Here is a 20388-nt window from a genome sequence, read left to right on the forward strand (position 1 = left end):
TACCATCTTGATGATTCCAAATGGTTCTGATTGCAAGGTTGGTTAGTTGTTTTCAGAATGTTTAGATCTCTGGGTAGAATGAATACCTTCTGTGTCTACTAAAACTTTTCCCGTGGATTATAAAATCTCAATGATCTCATTATAACAATCCAATCACTGTGATAATTTTTGTATGTAGTTGTGTTACATATGTCATTTTTAGATTTCTGTGTAGTCATCTGTGCTTGCTCAACCCCTCTCCTCCGCCCTACACCCCAGTTTCCCTCTCATGAAGTTAGCAGGAGAGGTGGGGATATGATTCGGCTATGGCTTCAGTTGGTCTCTTTCTAAGTTTCTCAGAGTGGGAGCATTCCCTGTGCTGGCTGTCATTCTGTTACTTCAAGTCACATATTTTTCATACATTATGGCCCTTAAATGCAAGCCAACCTCCTCATCTGGTGTCAACCAAAAGCAAAGTGGTCTGTTGCAGCGCTGGAAGAAACACTGGCAGTGTTGGACTTAACCTGTGTTGAGAGATGGTATGTTGTTCTTCACCGTGGGGTGTTTGAGTATGGCTTTGACACTGCATGATTTTCATCTCTCATGCTGACTTTTGTCTCTAACCTCTGAGTTAGATGTGACTTCTTTCTATTTAATTCTAGGCCTTTTTTCTGTACACATTTTATATAATAGTCCTCATTTTTAAAGCTTTTAAAATAATATTAAGTATCCTATATCAAGTATTTTACCGTGTTGTAATTTTTATAGCTATCATTTATAACAAGACTTGAGTTTTTATCTTTTCAGGAGAATTTTGATAGTCCACTAGAGTGACTGTTTTCTAATTTACATACTCACAGTAGTTCTATCATCGACGTTTTAGAGTAAGAATAATTTGTTGTGCTGAAAATTTTAATATTTCTTAACTATAGACATGGTCTTTATCTGTGCTCAAGCATATGGGACCCTTTCTGTAATCGGGCTCGGTAGAGTTTGGAATTCAGGTTACTTATATCTAGGATCTTATTAAAGGGTGAGAATGCCATATAGTAGAGAGGTTACTAGCATCAATTTGAATCTGGACTGTCTGGGTTTGAAACCCGGTATTGGTTCTTACCATTGAGGTGATTTGAGCAGATCACTATTTTTTCTTTGCCTGCTTCCCTATGGGTAAAATGGGGTTAGTGATACTTGCCTCATAGGGTAGTCTTGTGAAGATTCAATTCATGTATATAAAGTATTTTGATTATAGCCTGACAGCAAATGCTGTGTAAATATAATTTAGTATCATCATCAATTTTGTTAATTACTGAAAATCCTTATGGTACAACCATGAATATGGGACACAAAATGCCTGGGATCATGACTGTGTACTTTTTAAACTTTTATTACTTTTTTAAGTTTTAGGCATTATAATTGAATTTTAAATGTCTGTTCTTGTTTGATAGCTAAAGTGGTGGGCAGAAAAAATTGAGCAGTGTTGGGCTTGTGAATTTAATGTTAACTCTGAAGTACATTGTGAGCATACAGTATTGCAGGGTTGATTTATAAAGATGCTATTAGATGCTCGTAATGTCTCCTGCCGACCATATATTTTCCTTCCCAGTGACTTTAGTATTAAAGTCTGTTTGTCCTTTAGTGAATGTTGTCATGAGTTTGTTCTCTTTCTCTCTCTCTCTGTCTCCAGATTCTGTGCACTCCTCTGGGCCACAGTAGTTACCTCTGTAAGCACAGAAAGGAAACTCAAGGTTTTACCAGTTTGTTGTTGGTTCCTGTTTTCATTTTGGTAGCAGTGGCTTGCTTTCCACACTCCTGGACACTCTTGGTGTGTTATGTAGCGGTCATCACACACTTGAGAGTACCTCTTTGTTACATGGCTACCGTATTTTGATTGTAGACATGCATTTGAGTGTTTGCAGTAGATATTTGGTGATAAAAAGGCACCTTAGGGGCTCCTGCTGTTCTACAGTGTTTGCCAAGAATACTCAGAGAGCGCCCTTTACACAGTGCAGAATGTTTTATGTATGAGATATGCATTGAGTTTGATCAAGAGAAGTCACTTGAAAGGAATTTAGTGACAAAACAATTTCTGTTGTTAATAGGCTATATACAAATACACTGTTTCTCTAAAGTAGTTTCATTTCTTCAAATAATTACTAATCAGAGGGGGCTGATTTTGTGGTAAGTTTAAATGGAGGTTGCAGGGGTTGTGGTCCAAACTTTGAAATTGAGTAGAAAATCTGAGATATCTAGCAGCTTTCTTTTATTCTTCTTGGTCATTTCCTAAAATTCAAAGCAAGAATCAACCTATACTATTGTAACTTTTCATAGTGAACTTTGAGTATTTAACAAATCTTAAGTTATAACAATATTACTATCATCATAAAACTTTTCAGGTCGTTTATTTCACATAACAAGTAATCCAGCCCATTTTACCAATTTTGGTCTACTTTTTAAGTTATATTTTCCATTACCCTATTTTTAAAAAATTTAATATAATATGATTTGATTTTTGGCCTTTGATACCTTGAATCAGTGATAGCAGTTTCTTGTTATATGTACTTTGTGCTGAGAATTGTCCTCGATTTTGTGTTGCTTTTCTTTCTCTGAGTTTTTTTTCTCATCTGAACAAATCACCTTTTTTTTGCTGTTCCATTTGTACAGTGTTGCTCCTAAAGATGAGCTTCTTTATCCTGTGAGGCAGTGGAGGAAGCATGAAGCCCCTTGTGGAGCATTGCATTGACAAGTGTGTTTCTGTAGTCAGATGCTGGCATAGCAGGGAAATTATAGGGTGGGATGGGGTTAGAGTTCAGCAGCCTGTAAATCCCATGATTTCACAGTCTCATGGGTCACAAGAGCCACCGATGACACTTGATCAGGAGAAAGGTGAAGGGTGTGTTATAACTAATGGTACGTACAATTCTTCAATGTGTGTTGATTGCTAATCACAGCTGTCTCTCTCCCAGCCTACCCCACCGCCAATCTCTGTGCACAAGCACTTTTTGGACCCAGCTCTTTGTACTTATTTATGCTTTTACACCTTCTTCCTTTTGTAAAGATTTAGCTGGTTTATGACTTGAGTTGAAACAAGAAAAAAAAGAGGAGACCTGAAATGGTCTGTCCCCTGCCAACCAGAAGCCTCCTGTGGTATCCAAACAGAATAGTTGCCTCAGTCTGTCAGCACTTCTGTCTTTGAAGGTGGTTTCTGCTTGAAAAGTGGTGACTATTAGCATAGCTTTGGGATAATTACTTCTACTTTCTCTCTCGGGATATTTTTTTTCTCTCATTTTCTATTCTTGTTGATTTTATTTTTCTAGAAGATTCAGCTTGTGGTTAAAATGTTTTGGGTCCCCACTTGAACTTTCTGTGGGATTACCCTCACCAGATTGTCAGTGCTAAAGAGCGCAGAGGATCTTCTTGGTTAATAGAAAAAGTCATTTTTGGAAGGACTCTCAAAGTCCAGAAACATCCAGACTTTCCTTCAGTACTTTTTTTTGTTTGGGGTAGCAGCTTTGCCTAGTATAGGGGAGGGAGGGGCTAGTTGGGAGGGCTTGTGTTTAAGGGGTTCAGAAACAGGGGATTTAAGTGTGTCTTTTGTTTTTGCAAGGCACTAACACCACTCCCGTCTGTATTTAAATGCTGTCCCCAGGTTACGACTATGGCTATGTCTGCGTGGAGTTTTCACTCTTGGAAGATGCCATCGGATGCATGGAGGCCAACCAGGTTGCTTTATACTTCGGTCAAATGATGCTGGAAGGATATATTTTTATGTATGGGGAGGGAGGGTTTCAAATGATTCAACTTTGGAAAGGTACTAGAAATTTGGAGCATACCACATTCCAACCAAAAGGCGGTTTTGTGAGGAAGAACTTAAAAAGAGGCTGGGAAGGTTCCTCTGAAAGAGTAATGGGCACAGAATGTATTGTAAAAACTAGAGCTCAGTAGTAGTTGGACTATATTCCAAAGACAGTAGATGGAAGAAAATGACAGGTCTGGAGTGCTTCCTGCCTGTGGAATGTGACTGAGACAGGGATCCTGTTGCAAAGAATGATCCTTGAGTGTCTGTGATCTCAAGGAACTGCCTGGCACAGGATTCTGGGTCTGTATTCTTATCTAGACCTAGGCTGAAGATGGCTGATGGCACCTCCTGTGGCACTCAGATCCTGCCTGCATGTGCTGCTTTAGTAAAAGGGCCATCAGGGAGGAGAGAGTCGTGGATTGTTTGTGTGTATTGCATTAATCGTTGGTCTTTGCAAATTGGAGTTTTGTACTCAAGTTCTTGGCTTCGTATAGTCAAAGCTAGTGAATCTGAATCTTTATTTACCTTATGTTTGAAACACCTAGATGTTTTTAGCTTGCCACCTAGATCTGTTACCTGGGTCCGTAAGTAAACCCTGCCTGGTAGTTTTGGAATTATGAAATGGATAGAATCCTTATTGTCTTGGTGTTTCTTTGGGGAAAGTTTTTTGTTTCTTTGTTTGTTGTACTTTTTGTAGTGTCTTAGTTCCTTCAACTGTAAAGTGGGAGAAAGAAGCTTAGGGATATAGTTTGATTATTTTGTACTTACTGCCTGTCCTTAACAGTGTGAGTACAGGGCACCCAGAATCTTAAAAGAAGCCTCTGCTGGAGAAGAGTAGTATTGCTTGAGAGCGGTTCTTCTTTTATAGCCTAAAACCCTTTCATCAGCTTTGTTCCATTCAGTATGGCTTACTACACTGAACCTGTTCTGTTCTCTGGCCCTGTTCTTTCCTTATGGAGATGACATGCTCTAAATCCTTAGGGCCAGGGACGATTCGCAACCGAGGTACGTGCCTTTGACTGGAATCGAACCCATGACTCATTGGTCTGTGGGCCGACGCGCTAACTGCTGAGCCAGACCAGCCAGGGCTGAAGTTATTCCTTGATGTGAGACATCACCATATCCTTATTCAGCCAACTCCATTTCCTAGCTGTTTATTCCTCCCCTTGTCATGGGACTGAGGGAATACTGCTAGCACCGCCACACAACAGGGTCCTCTTGCTGAACTGCATAGACTTCACCGTCCAGTCAGCCTCCTCACTTGAGGACTTTTTTTTTTTGCATCTAACTTCAGATAGAGCGTGAGGGAGAGAGGGAGGAAGAGAGAGAGAGAAACATCGATGTGAGAGAGACACATCGAGTGGTTGCCACCCGCACGACCCCAACCGGGGCCCGGGATGAACTGCAACCAAAGTATGTGCCCTTAGCTGCTCTGGTCCGTGGGCCGACACTCTAACCGCAGAGCCAAACTGGTCATGGCCAATCAGCAGTCTTTTAATAATCTTTACCACAACCTAGGATGTGTGCAGATCATTTTGATGGGAAATTTTTGAGAATAGGCTCTCCAGGGAAATTTGTACATAGCTGGGTTGTCTCTGGCAAGTTTCTTAATCTTCCTCAGCCCCAGTTCCCTGTGTTATCAGTACCTCATGGGAGTCTGGCATGGATTAGATGAGATGATACATTCACGATGCCTATGTGAGCCAGGCATGCTGGAGATGCTGCAGTAAACAAGACAAATTGTATAACTTCTGTTTTAGTGCATAAGCAGGTAGACAAACTTAAAATAATATATTTTATTAAATAAATGATAGTGCTAGTTGCTATAGAGATTATGAACAGGGAGTTGAGAGGAAGCATAATGGGACAGTTTAAATGGGGTGGTCAGGAAGCTCCTTGAGGAGTGACATTACATTTGAGGTGAATAATATATACAGAACATTTTGCATAGCTCCTGGTACCTAGTAAGCATTTGAAATCAGACAGGCATCTCCTCCTCCTCTCTCCCTTCTGCATGTCAAGTAATTTCCAATCATAATTCTAGGAAAATAAATGTTCATATCTGGATATTCTTTAAGAAATGGTTGAGGATCAAGCTCCCAAGAACAGAGTAGTTTAAAATCTTCTGGGAGGTACAGGGATGTGAGGGAAGAAGTTCTTCCTCCTTTGGGCACATAAACCAGGTGTCTGGACGATGGATGTCTCTGTGTGCTCATCCCTTCCCCTTCCCTTGGGTTTTACTTGTGGACCAGATTGGTGCAGGCTCTGAGTCGCCGTCTGCTGTGCACCTTGGAGGAGTCTGTATGTATGCTCCTGAGGAGGTTTCTATAAAATACTTTGGGTTGAGTTTTTTATTACTCTAATTTGTTATCCTGACTGTTGATGTGAAATGGGTTTTATTTATCATTGACTGATATTTATAGGCCTGCCAGCTTGCTTTGTCAAATATTATGGGCTATATATGCCATAATGAGGTTGTTCGAGATGATAACCCCTCTAGCCCTTTCCCAGTGCCTTCATGGATGCATCAAACTGTAGGATGCTCTGCAACAGTACTGAGCCAGGGGGACTCATCAGGGCATCACTTAGTCAAGCTGTCTTTCTGGGGAAGTAATTTCTAACAGGTCTCTCTGCTCAGATCTTCACCTTCTCTGTGTAGGAAGAGGTGGAAAGCCAGCAAACACCTTGAGGCAGAGCCTTTCACTCCACCCCCTGCTGGGAAAGTTGTTTCTAGCAGTGTCATATTTCCTTGGCTTTCTTTGTTGTCCAAGCCCCTGAAGATTGAGGCTGAGTATTATCTGCTTTGCTGAGTGTACCCTGCACTGGGGGACTTGGGAGGGGAATGAGAAGCATTGTGTTAGAGAAGCAATCCCTGGCATTGGTTGCCCAGTTCTAAGTGGTTGCTCTCTCAAAGTCTTGTCACTTGGTCTGCAGGAATTAGCTAGCATTTTATTTTCTCAAATTTGCAGATGTTGATGTTTGTTGCCTGTTCATATTTGGCCAACTATTCACTAGAATTCTCTTATAAAAGATAGTTCTCGCCCTGGCCGTTTTGGCTCAGCAGTTAGAGCGTCGGCCTGTGGTCCCCAGAGACCCGGGTTCGGTTCCCGCTAAGGGCACGTACCTCGGTTGCAGTTTGTCCCTGGCCCTGGTCGGTTGTGTGGGTGGCAGCCACTCGATGTGTCCCTTTCACATTGATGTTTCTCTCTCTCTCTCTCTCTTCCTCGCTCTCCCTCCCACTCTACCTGAACAAAAAATGTCCTCGGGTGAGGATAAAAAAAAAAAAAAAGATCTCAGAGAAGAATTAATTTCCTTGGAATTTTTACTCAACTTTCTTAGCATCTATGGCCTTCTTTAGCCAAAGATAACTTGGCTGTATGACATAATCAGCTTGACTTTATAAAGTGCAAGGAAAAGGATTCTGTTATCGCCTGGCATGAAAACTCTGTGAGATGCTGACCTTTTCCGGTGTGGGAGCATAAAGGCTATAAAATACGTGAAATGGCATGAAAGTATTATTTGTGACAACAAAATTAAGAAAGTTTGGGTTTTTGAGGCTACCAGGGTTTTTCTGAAGGTGTGTGAAGGAAGTCACATCTTAGGGGGAATCTGTCCTTGGGATGAAAATGAGAACACCAGGGAAAGCTTCTGTCTGGGGGTTGGGATAACTGTTGTTAGCAGTATAAATACTGCAAGATCCTCAGAGAATGACTAGATTAGGAGCATGCCCCCTGACCAGAGTTCTTTTTTTTTTTTGGTGATACGTGCCCCTAGTGGGAACTGAACCTGGGACTCTCTGGTCCGCAGGCCGATGCTCAACCGCTGAGCTAAACTGGCCAGGGCTGAACAGAGTTCTTGTTGATCGTTCTATGAGGCCATGATGGAAAAATAGGTAAAGACCCAGTTTGTTGACATCTTACTCAAGTTGATAGCAACACTGCATGAAACACTTCAGTACTTAAATTGTGTGCATTCCAAGTAACGAAACAACAACAAAATCTTTATAAAATCCTGCAAAGTTGTGTTGCCTAAACCCTCCAAAACTACTTCACTGAAGAGAGTGTGGCATTCTGGCCAGAGCTCAGCTGTATAAATTTTGGCTTGAGTCATACCATTCTTCCTGGAAACTTCAGTCTCAGTACCTTCTTCTGATTGCCTGAAAGGGAATTGGGGGAAAGAGAGTAAATGCATCTAAAATTGGTAATCAACAGTTATTGAAGATTCTTGTTCTCCGGAGGGTTGGGGTATTCAGGAGAATTAAAAATGATTTTAAGGATTGGTGATTTGATTATGCAGTTCAGTTATCTATACAATGGTCAAGTCTTGGCTGGGCATGAGATCAGTATATTGTAATTAAATACTGACTCTGGAGGCAAACTGCCTGGGGTTGCATCCCAACTCTGCCATCTTCTACTGTGTAACTTGGGCAGATGGTTTAATGTCCCTGTGTCTCAGTGTCCTCTCATACTTCTAGAGAGTAAATGAGTTAATACCTGTAAGGTGATTACAGCTGGGCCTGGCACACATTGACCATTGAGTATATATTTGTTATTACAGTAACTTTTCATCTGACTGGAAGTCTTTTTTCTTCTTTTAAATCATCACCTGAGGATATTTTTCTATTTATCTTCAGAAAGAGTGGGATGGAGAGAGAGAAAAACATTGATTGGTTGCCTCTGCACGAGCCCGACCAGGGCCAGGGACCAAACTACAACCTACGTATGTACCCTTGACCAGAATCGAACCCGCGACTCTGGTACGTGGGCCAATGCTCTTACTGCTGAACCAAACTGGCCAGGGCAAGGAACAAGAAAGTCTTAAGTGAACAGCAATTTCAGTCTTGGCTTCTTAGAATATATGGCTAAAAAAAGGAGGTGGTATTGCCCAGGAGAATTATTTTTTCATCGATAATACTTCTCATTTAGCCTGTTGACTGAGACTGATTATCAGGGAACTGTTTCTAGGACTCTTTTAGGAGTTTCTCCTGCCTTAGCTTTCAAATATTTCTTAAAATATATTTGTGTTGATTTTTTTTTTTTTTTAAGAGAGGAAGCCAGAGGGAGAGAGAGATGGAAACATCAATGATAGAGAGATCAATTGGCTGCCTTTTGCACGCCCCCTATTGGGGATTGAGACCACAACCAGGGCATGTGCCCTGACCAGGAATACAAACTGGTGACCTCTTGGTGCATGGGTCGATGCTCAACCACTGAGCCACATTGGTTGGGCAGTCTTCAAATCTTAAATTCTCTGAAGAGAAAGCAGGAGATACACCGCATGGGCATGGAGCATGGTCCGAGCACACTGGAAATCTAGCCTGTGGCTTTACAACTCTAAGCTCTGATAACCAGCCTCTGGCTTTGCCGTGTCTCAGACTTTTTCCCATAATTATAAGAGGTGCTTGCTCTAAAGTGGATTCAGTTTAATTTTCTTGAATTTAAAAAATAAACACATTATTTGGCAGTGTTAAAAGGAACTTCTAATGTGTCTCCTATGATGAGGTTTGTAATTATTTTTGGCATACATGTTGTGGTTCATTTCTGTGAGTTGAAGCAATTTAGTTAATTTTTTTCTAAATTGGAAATGGGCCTGTATAGTTTAACCTTGTGCTTTAATGTCATATTTCTTTCAGCTTGTATTTTTAGTTTGACTTTTTTTTTAATCCTCACCCGAGGACATTTTTCCATTTTCTGTTCAGATAGGGTGGGAGGGAGAGAGAAAGAGAGAAACATCAACATGAAAGGGACACATCAAGTGGCTGCCACCCGCACGACCCAACCAGGGCCAGGGACAAACTGCAACCGAGGTACGCACCCCTAGTGGGAACCGAACCCGGGTCTCTCTGGACTGCAGGCCGATGCTCTACCCGCTGAGCCAAACCAGCCAGGGCTTAGTTTGACTTGTTATAAAAATGGGATTGTGGCCTTGGCCAGTTTTGCTCAGCGGTTAGAGCGACGGCACGCGGACCAAAAAATTTTGGGTTCAGTTTCGGTCAAGAGCACGTACCTGGTTGGGGTCATGTTTCTCCCTCCCACTCTATCTGAAGATAAATGGAAAAAAATATCCTCGGGTGAGGATTAAAAAAGAAAAAGAAAAAAATGGGATTGTGCAACGTGCTAATTTTCAATCTGTGTGGTTTTTAAACTTATTATAGACAGTTATTGAAGAAACAGAATATGTGTAATTCTAATTAACCAGCTCAAGGGTTATACAAAGGCACAGTTCAGTTTGTGATCTTGATTATAACTTTGGTTTATGACTTTGTACACCTCCAGAGAGTAGAGTTAGCACAGATAGGTTTCCAGCTTCATCACTTCCTAGCTCTTTTGTAACTTCTGAATCTGTTTCTTCATCTATAAAACAGATGTCTAATCATTGTACCTACCTCAGAGCAGTTGTGAGATTAGCATATGTAATGTATGTGAAGTGTTTCATACAGTGGCTAGCATGTGGTATGTGCTCAGTAGTGAAAGTGATTCGAAAACAGTGGACTCAGCTAGGTTGTCCTCTCTTTCCTTGGCTGCTTACCCAACTCTTGGGAATCAGAAATGCCCGAAATGCTTTGGGTGGCAGCTGGATCTTTGGCAGTTGGTTCACATGGTGCTGTTGCCCACTGCCTCTCCCATGACACTGGGATGTCTGGACTGAAAGGGAAAGAGGCTGGGTAGCTTGTCCTGACAGTATCTGAGGGTTGCATGCGCAGGCACCCAGGAATGTGAGGGCAGAGAACCATGGCCATTCCAGCACTTCTGTGGTGGAGAGCCTTGTTGTTTGATAGTTTTTGTTTGTTTTGATTTTGAGAGAGAAAGGAAGGGAGAGGGAGAGAGAGAAACATCCAGATGAGAACAAAACATTGATCAGCTGCCTCCTGCACGCCACCTACTGGGGATCAAGCCCGCAACCTGGGCATGTGCCCTGACCAGGAATTGAACTGGCAACCTTTCAGTGCATGGGACAGTGCCCAAATAACTGAGCCATAGCAGTCAGAGCAATATTTTTTTCTTTATTGATTTGAGAGAGAGAGGAAGGGAGAAGGAGAGAGATAGAAACATCAATGAGAGAGAACATTGATTGATCGTCTCCTGCATGCCCCCCTCTGGGGATTTGACCCACAACCTGGGCATGTGTCCTGACCAGGAGTCGAACAGGCGACCTCTTGGTGCATGGGTCAATGCTCAACCACTGAGCCACACTGGCCAAGCAATATTTCTTTTACTACAGAACTATTCTTAGGCTACAGGTGGCATTGAATGTTCTTTAGGCATCTTCTGCATCTGCATTGAACTTGTAGGTTATACTATAATAAAGTGTCTTATTCTCTACAGGGCCAAATGTTCGTGCGTTGTTGATATTGTTGTAATTAGCTAGCTATTAACAGTAGAAAAGAATCAGATAGGCATATCATTTGGGCAGCTTCATCAAGAAGCTGCAATTTCACACTCCCCAGGGAACAACCGGCCCAATCTCAGGTCACTGGGGGAAGGAGTCCAACAAAGGGGAAATGGATGCATGTGCAGTGACGTTAAGGTAACATAGGGAAGCCCTGGCCAGTTTGGCTCAGCGGTTAGAGCGTCGGCCTGCGGTCCGAAGAGACCCGGGTTCGGTTCCCGCTAAGGGCATGTACTTCGGTTGCAGTTTGTCCCTGGCCCTGGTTGGTCGTGCGGGTGGCAGCCACTCGATGTGTCCCTTCACGTCAGTGTTTCTCTCTCTCTCTCCCTTCCTCTCTCTCCCTCCCACTCTATCTGTACAAAAAATGGAAAAATATCCTCGGGTAAGGATAAACAAACAAACAAACAAACAAACAAACAAAAAAAGGTAACATAGGGAAAGTACTTGCCTATCAGTCTAGCCTGGGGAAACATTGAATTGACCAGAGTGGGCAAGGCCACTGCAAGCTCGCCAAAATTTGGGAATACGTAATTCCCCAAAACAAAGGAGCTCCCTCTTGTGGCGTACTCTTGGCTCTTCAATTCCTTTTGGCTTTGCTCCTGCCTGTGTTCTCTCCATAGCCACATAGCCATGTGGCCATGCTGACCCCATAGGCAATGGACTAATGGACTACAGCGGGGGAACACAAGTTAAGCTAGCTTGACGCTTGTTGGACTGTGGTCCAACATGGAAAAGAAACTGGACACTGGCTCTGATTCTAGTTCTGCTGGAGCTGAAGTTACATTTCTTTCTTGATGGGACTTGGGGAAATGGGACCTTGGAAACTCAGGGGTGTAATTTCACAGAATTAAAGTTTTCTACAATACCTCATCCTGCATTGCAAGTCAGAAGATTCTTTTTCTTGGGCTATTACAGAAATCCACCCCCACCAGCAGTTGGCAGGGATGTGGACCTCTTGATAACATTGTCATTATACCCTCTAGCTCATTTATATATGAGCTAGATAAATATATAATAAACTATATATGTATAATATGTACATATTTCTTATTAAGAGTATTGATGGTATAACTGATAATGATGGATAAGCTTATTTGGATTAATAATTTTTAATCTCACATGGTGAGAATAGTAATAGTATATTAATGATATACATTAAAAAAATTTTTTTCTTTATTGATTTTAGAGAGAGAGAAAGGGACAAGGAGAGAGAGATAGAAACATTGATGAGAGAGAACATCGACTGGCCGTCTCCTGCATGCTCCCCACTGGGGATCAGATTCACAGCCTGGGCATGTGCCCTGACCAGGAATTGAACTGGCGACCTCCCGGTGCATGGGTCAACGCTCAACCACTGAGCCACACCGGCTGGGCCTAATGATATACATTTTAACAAAATTTGTGTTCAAGTAAAATTTATGTTTAATCTGTATAAATGCGATTTCCAGAGGAAAATATATAGGAGCAAAAGAAGTCCACACAGAAGGTAGATTATTGGTTGCCAGACACTTAGGGAGAGGGGGAGAGCAAGAGGGAAAGTGAGCCCTGGCTGGTTTGGCTCAGCAGTTAGAGCGTCGGCCCACGGTCCAGACGGACCGCGTTCGGTTCCCGCTAAGGGCACGTACCTTGGTTGCAGTTTGTCCCTGGCCCCAGTTGGGGTTGTGCGGGAGGCAGTCACTTGATGTGTTCCTTTCACGTCAATGTTTCTCTCTTTCTTTCTTCCTCTCTTTCCCTCCCACTCTGTCTGAGCAAAAATGGAAAAATGGCCTCGGGTGAGGGATAAAAAAAAAAAAAAGAGGGAAAGTGAATGACTGCTAAGGGTAAAAGGGTAATAGGGTCTGTTTTTGGGGTGATGAAATGCTCTAGAATTAGATAGTGATGATGGTTGACCAACCTTGTGAATATATTAAAACCCATGTAATTGTATAAAGGACTATAAAGGAGTGAATTTTATAGTATGTGAACTATATTTCAGTTTTTTTATATTTTTAAATGTTTCTATAAAAAATAAAATGTTTTTATTGATTTTTAGGGAGGGAGAAACATTGATCACTGCCTTCTGCACATGCGCGCCCCCCCCCACACACACACACACATTGGGATAGAACCCTCACCTAAGCATGTGCCCTGACCGGGAATCCAACCAGCGACCTTTTGGTGCATAGGACGATGCTCAACCAACTGAGCTACATTGCCCAGAGCTATATTTCAGTTAATTTTTTAAAAAGTATTTAATTCTAGCTAGCATGGAAATTAATTCAGGGTCCCAGCCCAATGGGAATGAGTACAAGTCTAAAATAAAATACAGATTCATTTACAAAAAAGAAAGAAAAAAGCAAGTGTTCTATCAATTTGTCCAGAAGCTAGAGATTTAAAACTTTGATCTCAAGATGTATAAAAAGTTTATTTGCTATGGCAGTTTACTTACTGTAGAAGAACTTACAAGCTAAAAATCTGAAAGGTGATGGATGCAGTTGGTAACAAGTCACATTTGAAGTGGCCACATCCACACAGTTAAAAAAATTAGGAAAGAGCTATTTTGAAGTAGATTTAAAATAAAAATGCTGCCCTTGCCCTGGCAGGTTTGGCTCAGCGGTTAGAGCGTCAGCCTGCGGTCCAGAGAGACCCAGGTTCGGTTCCCGCTAAGGGCATGTACCTTGGCTGCAGTTTGTCCCCGGCCCTGGTTGGGTCGTGTGGGCGGCGGCCACTCGATGTGTCCCTTTCACATCGATGTTTCTCTCTCTCTCTTCCTCTCGCTCCTTCCCACTCTGTCTGAGTAAGAAATGGAGAAATGTCCTCGGGTGAGGATTTTAAAAAAAAAAATGCTGCCCTGGCCAGTTTTGCTTAGTGGTTAGAATGTCGGCCTGCGGACCAGAGAGACCCACTTGGGTTTGGTTCCGGCCAAGGGCACGTACCTTGGTTGCGGTTCATCCCCAGTCCTGATTGGGGTCATGTGGGAGGCAACTAATTGATGTGTCTTTCTTACATTGATGTTTCTCTCTGTCTTCCTTCCTTCCCCTCTCCTGCTCTGTGTGAAGATAAATGGGAAAATGTCCTCAGGTGAGGATTAAAAAGCCATTTAGGAACTCCTTGGGAGATATATGTATATGTGTGTATATATATATGTATGTTTTTTTAAATATGTTTTTATTGCCCGGCCAGTGTGGCTTAGTGGTTGAGCATTGACCTATGCACCAAAAGGTCGCAGGTTCGATTCCGGGTCAGGGCTCATGCCTAGGTTGTGGGCCAAATCAGGGGGGGAGCATGCAGGAGGCGGCTGATCGGTGTTCTCTCTCATTGATGTTTCTCTCTCTCTCCCTCTCTCTCTAAAAGAAAAACAATTTTTTTAAATGTGTTTTTATTGATCTCTTAGAGAGGAAGGGAGAGAAAGGTAGAAACATCGATGTGAGAGAGAGATGTCAATCGGTTGCCTCCTGCACACTCCCCAGTGGGGATTGAGCCTGCAACCCAGGCATTTGCCCTGACCAGGAATTGAACTGGGACCTCTCAGTCCACTAAGCCACATCGGCTGGGCCCTTGGGCTATATTTTAAAGGCAGTATTCCTGTAACCAGATGGTTTGTAGGTACCAAGGTGGATCTTTTCTGGTTTCCTAAAATTGTTGACCACTGACTTGATGCTGGGTAGGTTCCCCCTGTATATCTTTTTCGGAGGCTTCTTTACAGTAGCATTGACATTGTTGCTGTCATGTTTGATCTCCAGGATGAGGAAATAATAGAAGTTCTTTTTTTTCTTTTTTTAAGAAAAATATTGTGATAATTCACCCATCTAAAGTGTGTAAGTCAAAACATTTTTTTTTTTTTTTTTATCCTCACTCGAGGACATTTTTCCATTTTTTGTTCAGGTAGAGTGGGAGGGAGAGAGAGGAACAGAGAAGGAGAGAGAAACATTGATGTGAAAGGAATACATCGAGTGGCCGCCACCCGCACAACCGACCAGGGCCGGGGACAAACTGCAACCGAGGTACGCGCTCTTAGCGGGAACCGAACCCGGGTCTCTCAGGACTGCAGGCCGACGCTCTAACCGCTGAGCCAAACCGGCCAGGGCTAAGTCAAAAGATTTTTAGTAAATTTACCAAGTTCTACAACCATCATTATAATCCAGTTCTAGAACATCTTCATTACTCTAATAAGATTCCTGTTTGGAGATTCATTCGTTCGTTCATTCATTCATTTTAGAGAGAGGAAGGGAGGCAGGAAGAGAGAGAGACACACATCAATTGGTTGCTGGAAATGGAACCCACTGCCTTTTGGTGCATGGGACGACATTCCAACCAACTAAGCAATCCATCCAGGGCTATTTATTTATTTATTAAATGATATCAGACTTAAAAGTTGTACAGATAACACACAGAATTCCCGTGTGCTTTACACCCAGATTCCCCAAATGTTAACTTTTACGGCATTTGAATGCAGAAATTTTTGAATAGCAATGATCCCTTCTTGTGAAAAGAGGCATCATTTAACTTGTCTTCCCACACACTTTCCCTTGGTAGTGGGAGGTGCTCTTCTGGTGGATTGAGCGGATGTTTTGGAACATGATTAGGGCTTAAGCTGTCAGTGCTCCCAAGAGGGTCCCCTGCTGGGTTGGGGTTGGAGCTAGAGGATGGGAAATAGGGCCAGACTCAAACCTCCCACTGCTGGGCACTGTAAGGTTTTAGTCTGGGTTTTCAAAAAACCAACAGACGTTTTCTCCCATGAGAATTGGCATTTGGATGCCTGATACACAAAAAGAGACTATGTGCTAGTCAACATTAGACCAAGAAACAACAGCAGCCAGGGGAAAGGGAAGCAAACATCTTACAATGTTTTTTTTGTAAGACTGTTTTTTTTTGTTTTTTTTTTAATTTTTTAAATTTTTTTTAGAGAAAGAGGAAGGGAGAGAGAGATAGAAACATTGATGTGAGAGAGAAACATCTGTCTGCTGTCTCCTGCATGCCCCCTACTGGGGATCAAGCCAGAAACCATGTGCCCTGACCAGGAATCCAACCGGGACCTCTCAGTCCATGGGATGACACTCAATCCACTGATCCACACCAGCAAGGCAAGACAATGGTTCTTAACAGTGGAGAGAGAAAGAGAGGAGGCAATTTTGACACCCTCTCCTACCCTTCATAACTATTGGACATTTAGCAAGGTCTAGAGACCTTTTTTGGTTGTCACTAATTGCATCTAGTAGGCAGAAGCCAGGATGACCCTAAACATCCTACAATGCACAGGACAGCCTCTATAATGAAAAATTACCAGGCCCAAAATGTCAATAGTGCCGAAGTTGAGAAATCTGATGTAAGGGAGCAAGAGATGTGGTTAGCCAAAAAGAGGATGACTCAACTTGCCATGGATTGTCTCTCTTTTTTTTTAATCCTCACCTGAGGACATTTCTGCATTTATCTTCACACATCGACTGGTTGCCACCCACACAACTCCAACCGGGGCCGGGGACAGACTGAAACTGAGGTATGTACCCTTAGCGGGAACCGAACCTGGTCTCTCTGGTCCTTGGGCCGATGCTCTAACCGCTGAACCAAATGGGCCAGGACTGGGTTGTCTCTTCTCTCTCTTTTTTTTTATCCTCACCCGAGGATATCTTTCCATTTTTTGTACAGATAGAGTGGGAGGGAGAGAGAGGAAAGGAGAGAGAGAGAGACACATCAAGTGGCTGCCACCCGCACGACCAACCAGGGCCGGGGACAAACTGCAACCAAAGTACGCGCCCTTAGCGGGAACCGAACCCGGGTCTCTCCGGACCGCAGGCCGACGCTCTAACCGCTGAGCCAAACCGGCCAGGGCTGGGTTGTCTCTTAAATCATCTTTCTTCTTGCCTTCCTTCTGGTCCTAACAGATTGGGGAGTGGTGGGTGGGGTTAGGAGTTTAGTGAGAGTGCAGACCCACCTCCTGCCCACCCTCCAGACCGCCAGTCACAAGCTTAGCCTTGGAGTAGGAGTTTTAGAATGGGACCTACTTGATGTATTGACCAGAATAACTTTTGTGGTTTTTTATTTATCCTCATCTGAGGACATTTTTCCATTTTTGTTCAGATAGAGTGGGAGGGAGAGAGAGAGAGAGAGAGAAACATCGATGTGAAAGGGACTCATCAAGTGGCTGCCTCCCACACAACCCAACCAGGGCCGGGGACAAACTGCAACCGAGGTACATGCCCTTACCGGGAACCGAACCCAGGTCTCTCTGGATCGCAGGCCGATGCTCTAACTGCTGAGCCAAACCAGCCAGGGCATAAGTTTTTTTGTTTGTTTTTTTGGTATGTGCCCTTAGCAGGAACTGAACCTGGGACTCTCTGGTCCGCAGGCCAATTCTCCAGCAGCTGAGCCAACCGGCTAGGGCTGAATAAGTTTTTAATAACCAAAGGTGATTTTTAGAATCAGCCTGAGAGATGACTAAGGTATTTTATTATCCAGTCTACATACCTGCTGGATATGGGGTATAGGGTCAGAAGATCACACACGTTTGGTACCAGTTACTGAAAAAAAAAATCAAATAATTTGTGATTTCTCTGAACAGATTGTACTTAACATGTGAGATAGTTTTCCAGGGAATATTTAAATTGTGGGTGCTGATTTTCATAGCCCTTGGTTGTAGTGAGTGTATCAAGCATATGAAGTCTCTTTGGATTTTCTTTTTTTTTTTTAATCCTCATCCGAGGACATTTTTCCTTTTTTGTTCAGGTAGAGTGGGAGGGAGAGACAGGAACAGAAAGAGAGAGAGAGAAACACTGATGTGAAAGGGACACATCGAGTGGCTGCCACCCGCACGACCAACCAGGGCCGGGGACAAACTGCAACTGAGGTACACGCCCTTAGCGGGAACCGAACCCGGGCCTCTCCGGACCGTAGGTCGACGCTCTAACCGCTGAGCCAAACCGGCCAGGGCAGAAGCAACCCGTTTTAACATGCAAGACACTAGGCTAGGTGGTATACATTTATTAATAAAACGGACATGTCTCCTTATGTACCAGTGGGATAAGACTGATAAAAGTTTTTAAATTTTCATTTTGGAATAATTTAAAACTTTAAAAAGGGGTATAAAAATAATAGAAAGAATATCAGATACTCTTCACTCCTACATTTCATAGTATAGCCATCAAAATCAGGAAGTTAACATGGTTATGATATTATCTAATCTACAGACCTTTCTCTGATTTTCCCAGTCATCCCACTAGTGTCCCTCTTCTGGTTTAGGATGTGATCCAGGGTCACATGTTTCATTTAGTTGTCATCTCTCTTTCTCTTTCTTTCTGTGACAGTTCCTCAGTCTTCTTGGTCTTTTTGTGACTTTAACACTTCTGAAGAATATTAGAGGTGTTTTTTAGGACATTTCTCAATTTAGATTTGTCTATTTCCTTGTGACTAAATTCAGGTTATGCATTTTTGGCAAAAATACTACAGGAGTGATGTGGTGTCTTTCCTGACAGATGCATAGATACATCATCAGGTAGCATGTGCTCTTTATTTGTTAATCCTCATCCGAGGATATTTTTCCATTGATTTAAAACATTTTTTTTAGATAGAGTGAAAGGGAGTGAGGGAAGGGGAGCTAAAGAGAGAGAAATATTGATGTGTGAGAGACACATTGGTTGCCTCCCACACAACCCTGACCAGAGCCGGGGGTTAAACTTGGAACTCAGGTACGTGCCTTTGATTGGGAATCGAACCCGAGACCCTACAGTCCGAGGGCCAACATTCTAACTGCTGAGCCAAAGCAGCCAGGGTATCTTTTGACTTAGGATAAACTTCCTAACTTTATAACATTATTCACAGATTCAAAATGTGGCATAGCTTGAGCAACTTTGATGGCAATTAAAATGATATGCTTTAACCCTGGCCAGTTTGGCTCAGAGTTAGAGCCTCGGCCTGCGGACCGGAGAGTCCTGGGTTTGGTTCCCGCTAAGGGCACATACCTCGGTTGCAGTTTGTCCCTGCCTTGGTTGGGGTTGTGTGGGTGGCAACTAGTCGATGTGTCTGTCTCACGTTGAAGTTTCTCTCTCTCTTCCCCCTTCTCTCCCTCCAGCTCTATCTGAAGATAAATGCAAAAATGTCCTCAGGTGAGAATAAAAAAATAAAATAAAATTATATGCTTTAGGACATTTCTAGGTCACCTAAAATGGCACTATTGGTGATAGAAATGTAGCATGTAAAGAGCTTGAATAAAATAGAAGTGCACAAATGGAAAGGGCAATGTCTCTGTATCATTATTTTCCCCCTTTTGGGGAGGAAACTATTGTATACATAACGAAAAGAACATAGATCATGAAAGTACCATTTAGTGAATTATCCCCAATTGAATACACCTATTGTCTTTGTCAGCTTGGGCTGCTATAACAAAATAGCATAGACTGGTGGCTTAAACAGTAGACATTTATTTCTCTCACTTCTGGAGGCCGGCACATCCAAGAGCATGGTACTAGCCAGTTTGTTTCCCTCTGAGGACCCTTTCCCTGGTTTGTAGAAGGCTGTCTCGCCGCTAATCCCATTCCTGAGGGCTCCACCAGCACCCAGGTTAATACACAGAACTCTGCTCCATATGCAGAAGCCTCCCCACCCCCTGCTTCTCTTGGTTGTTACTCTTTCCACGGTTCCCCGAGGTAGTCAGTGTCCTGGTTCTAAACTATAGTCTTTTGACTTGCTTTTGAGTCTTATGTATATGGAATCACACAGGATGCATTCTTCTACTTGGTTTTTATGCTTGGTATTATTTTTGAAATTCATTTAGCTTATAAGAAGGATGTGTTCATTTCATTGTTGTATAGTCTTCCGGCATATGAATATATGTATCACAATGTATTCATTCGTTCCAGTGCTAAAGGAAGTGTTGGGATTTTTTTCCCTTTAGGGCTATTTCAGTTATTTCTCGTGATTAACAGGTATAGTCCTTCTGTTAATACCCTTGAGTGGACTTTAGTCTGTCACCTAGTAGTTTAAACTTCCATTGATTACTGCCTAGATGCAATCATTCAATAGCTGTTGATCCCCATATCTGTGGTTTTGCTTTCATTAATTTCAGTAACCTGTGGTCCAAAAATATTAAATGAAAAATACTAGCAATAAACAATTCATAAGTTTTAAACTGTGTGCTGTTCTGCATAATGTGATGAAATCTCATGCCATCTTGCTCTGTCCTACCTGAAACGTGAATCATTCCTCTGTCCAGTGTCTCCACACTGTATGTGCTACTGCACATTAGTCAT

General features: G+C 42.6%; 1 protein-coding gene across 4 annotated transcripts in view; it reads left to right on the top strand.

Moving 5' to 3' along the window:
* The window catches only part of RBM6 (RNA binding motif protein 6), a 95539-nt gene that overhangs the window by 42163 nt on the left and 32988 nt on the right, over nt 1–20388 (top strand). For 3 of the 4 annotated variants that reach the window (XM_036266134.1, XM_036266135.1, XM_036266133.1), the window contains exon 6: nt 3629–3702. The exons of the other annotated variant lie outside the window; for it this stretch is intronic. In XM_036266134.1, coding sequence (XP_036122027.1) covers nt 3629–3702 — 74 coding nt within the window. The remainder of the gene's footprint in view (nt 1–3628; nt 3703–20388) is intronic. 4 annotated transcript variants of the gene reach the window in all.

Source organism: Molossus molossus, unplaced genomic scaffold (genome assembly GCF_014108415.1).
Source record: "Molossus molossus isolate mMolMol1 unplaced genomic scaffold, mMolMol1.p scaffold_m16_p_18, whole genome shotgun sequence".
Lineage (NCBI taxonomy): Eukaryota > Metazoa > Chordata > Mammalia > Chiroptera > Molossidae > Molossus > Molossus molossus.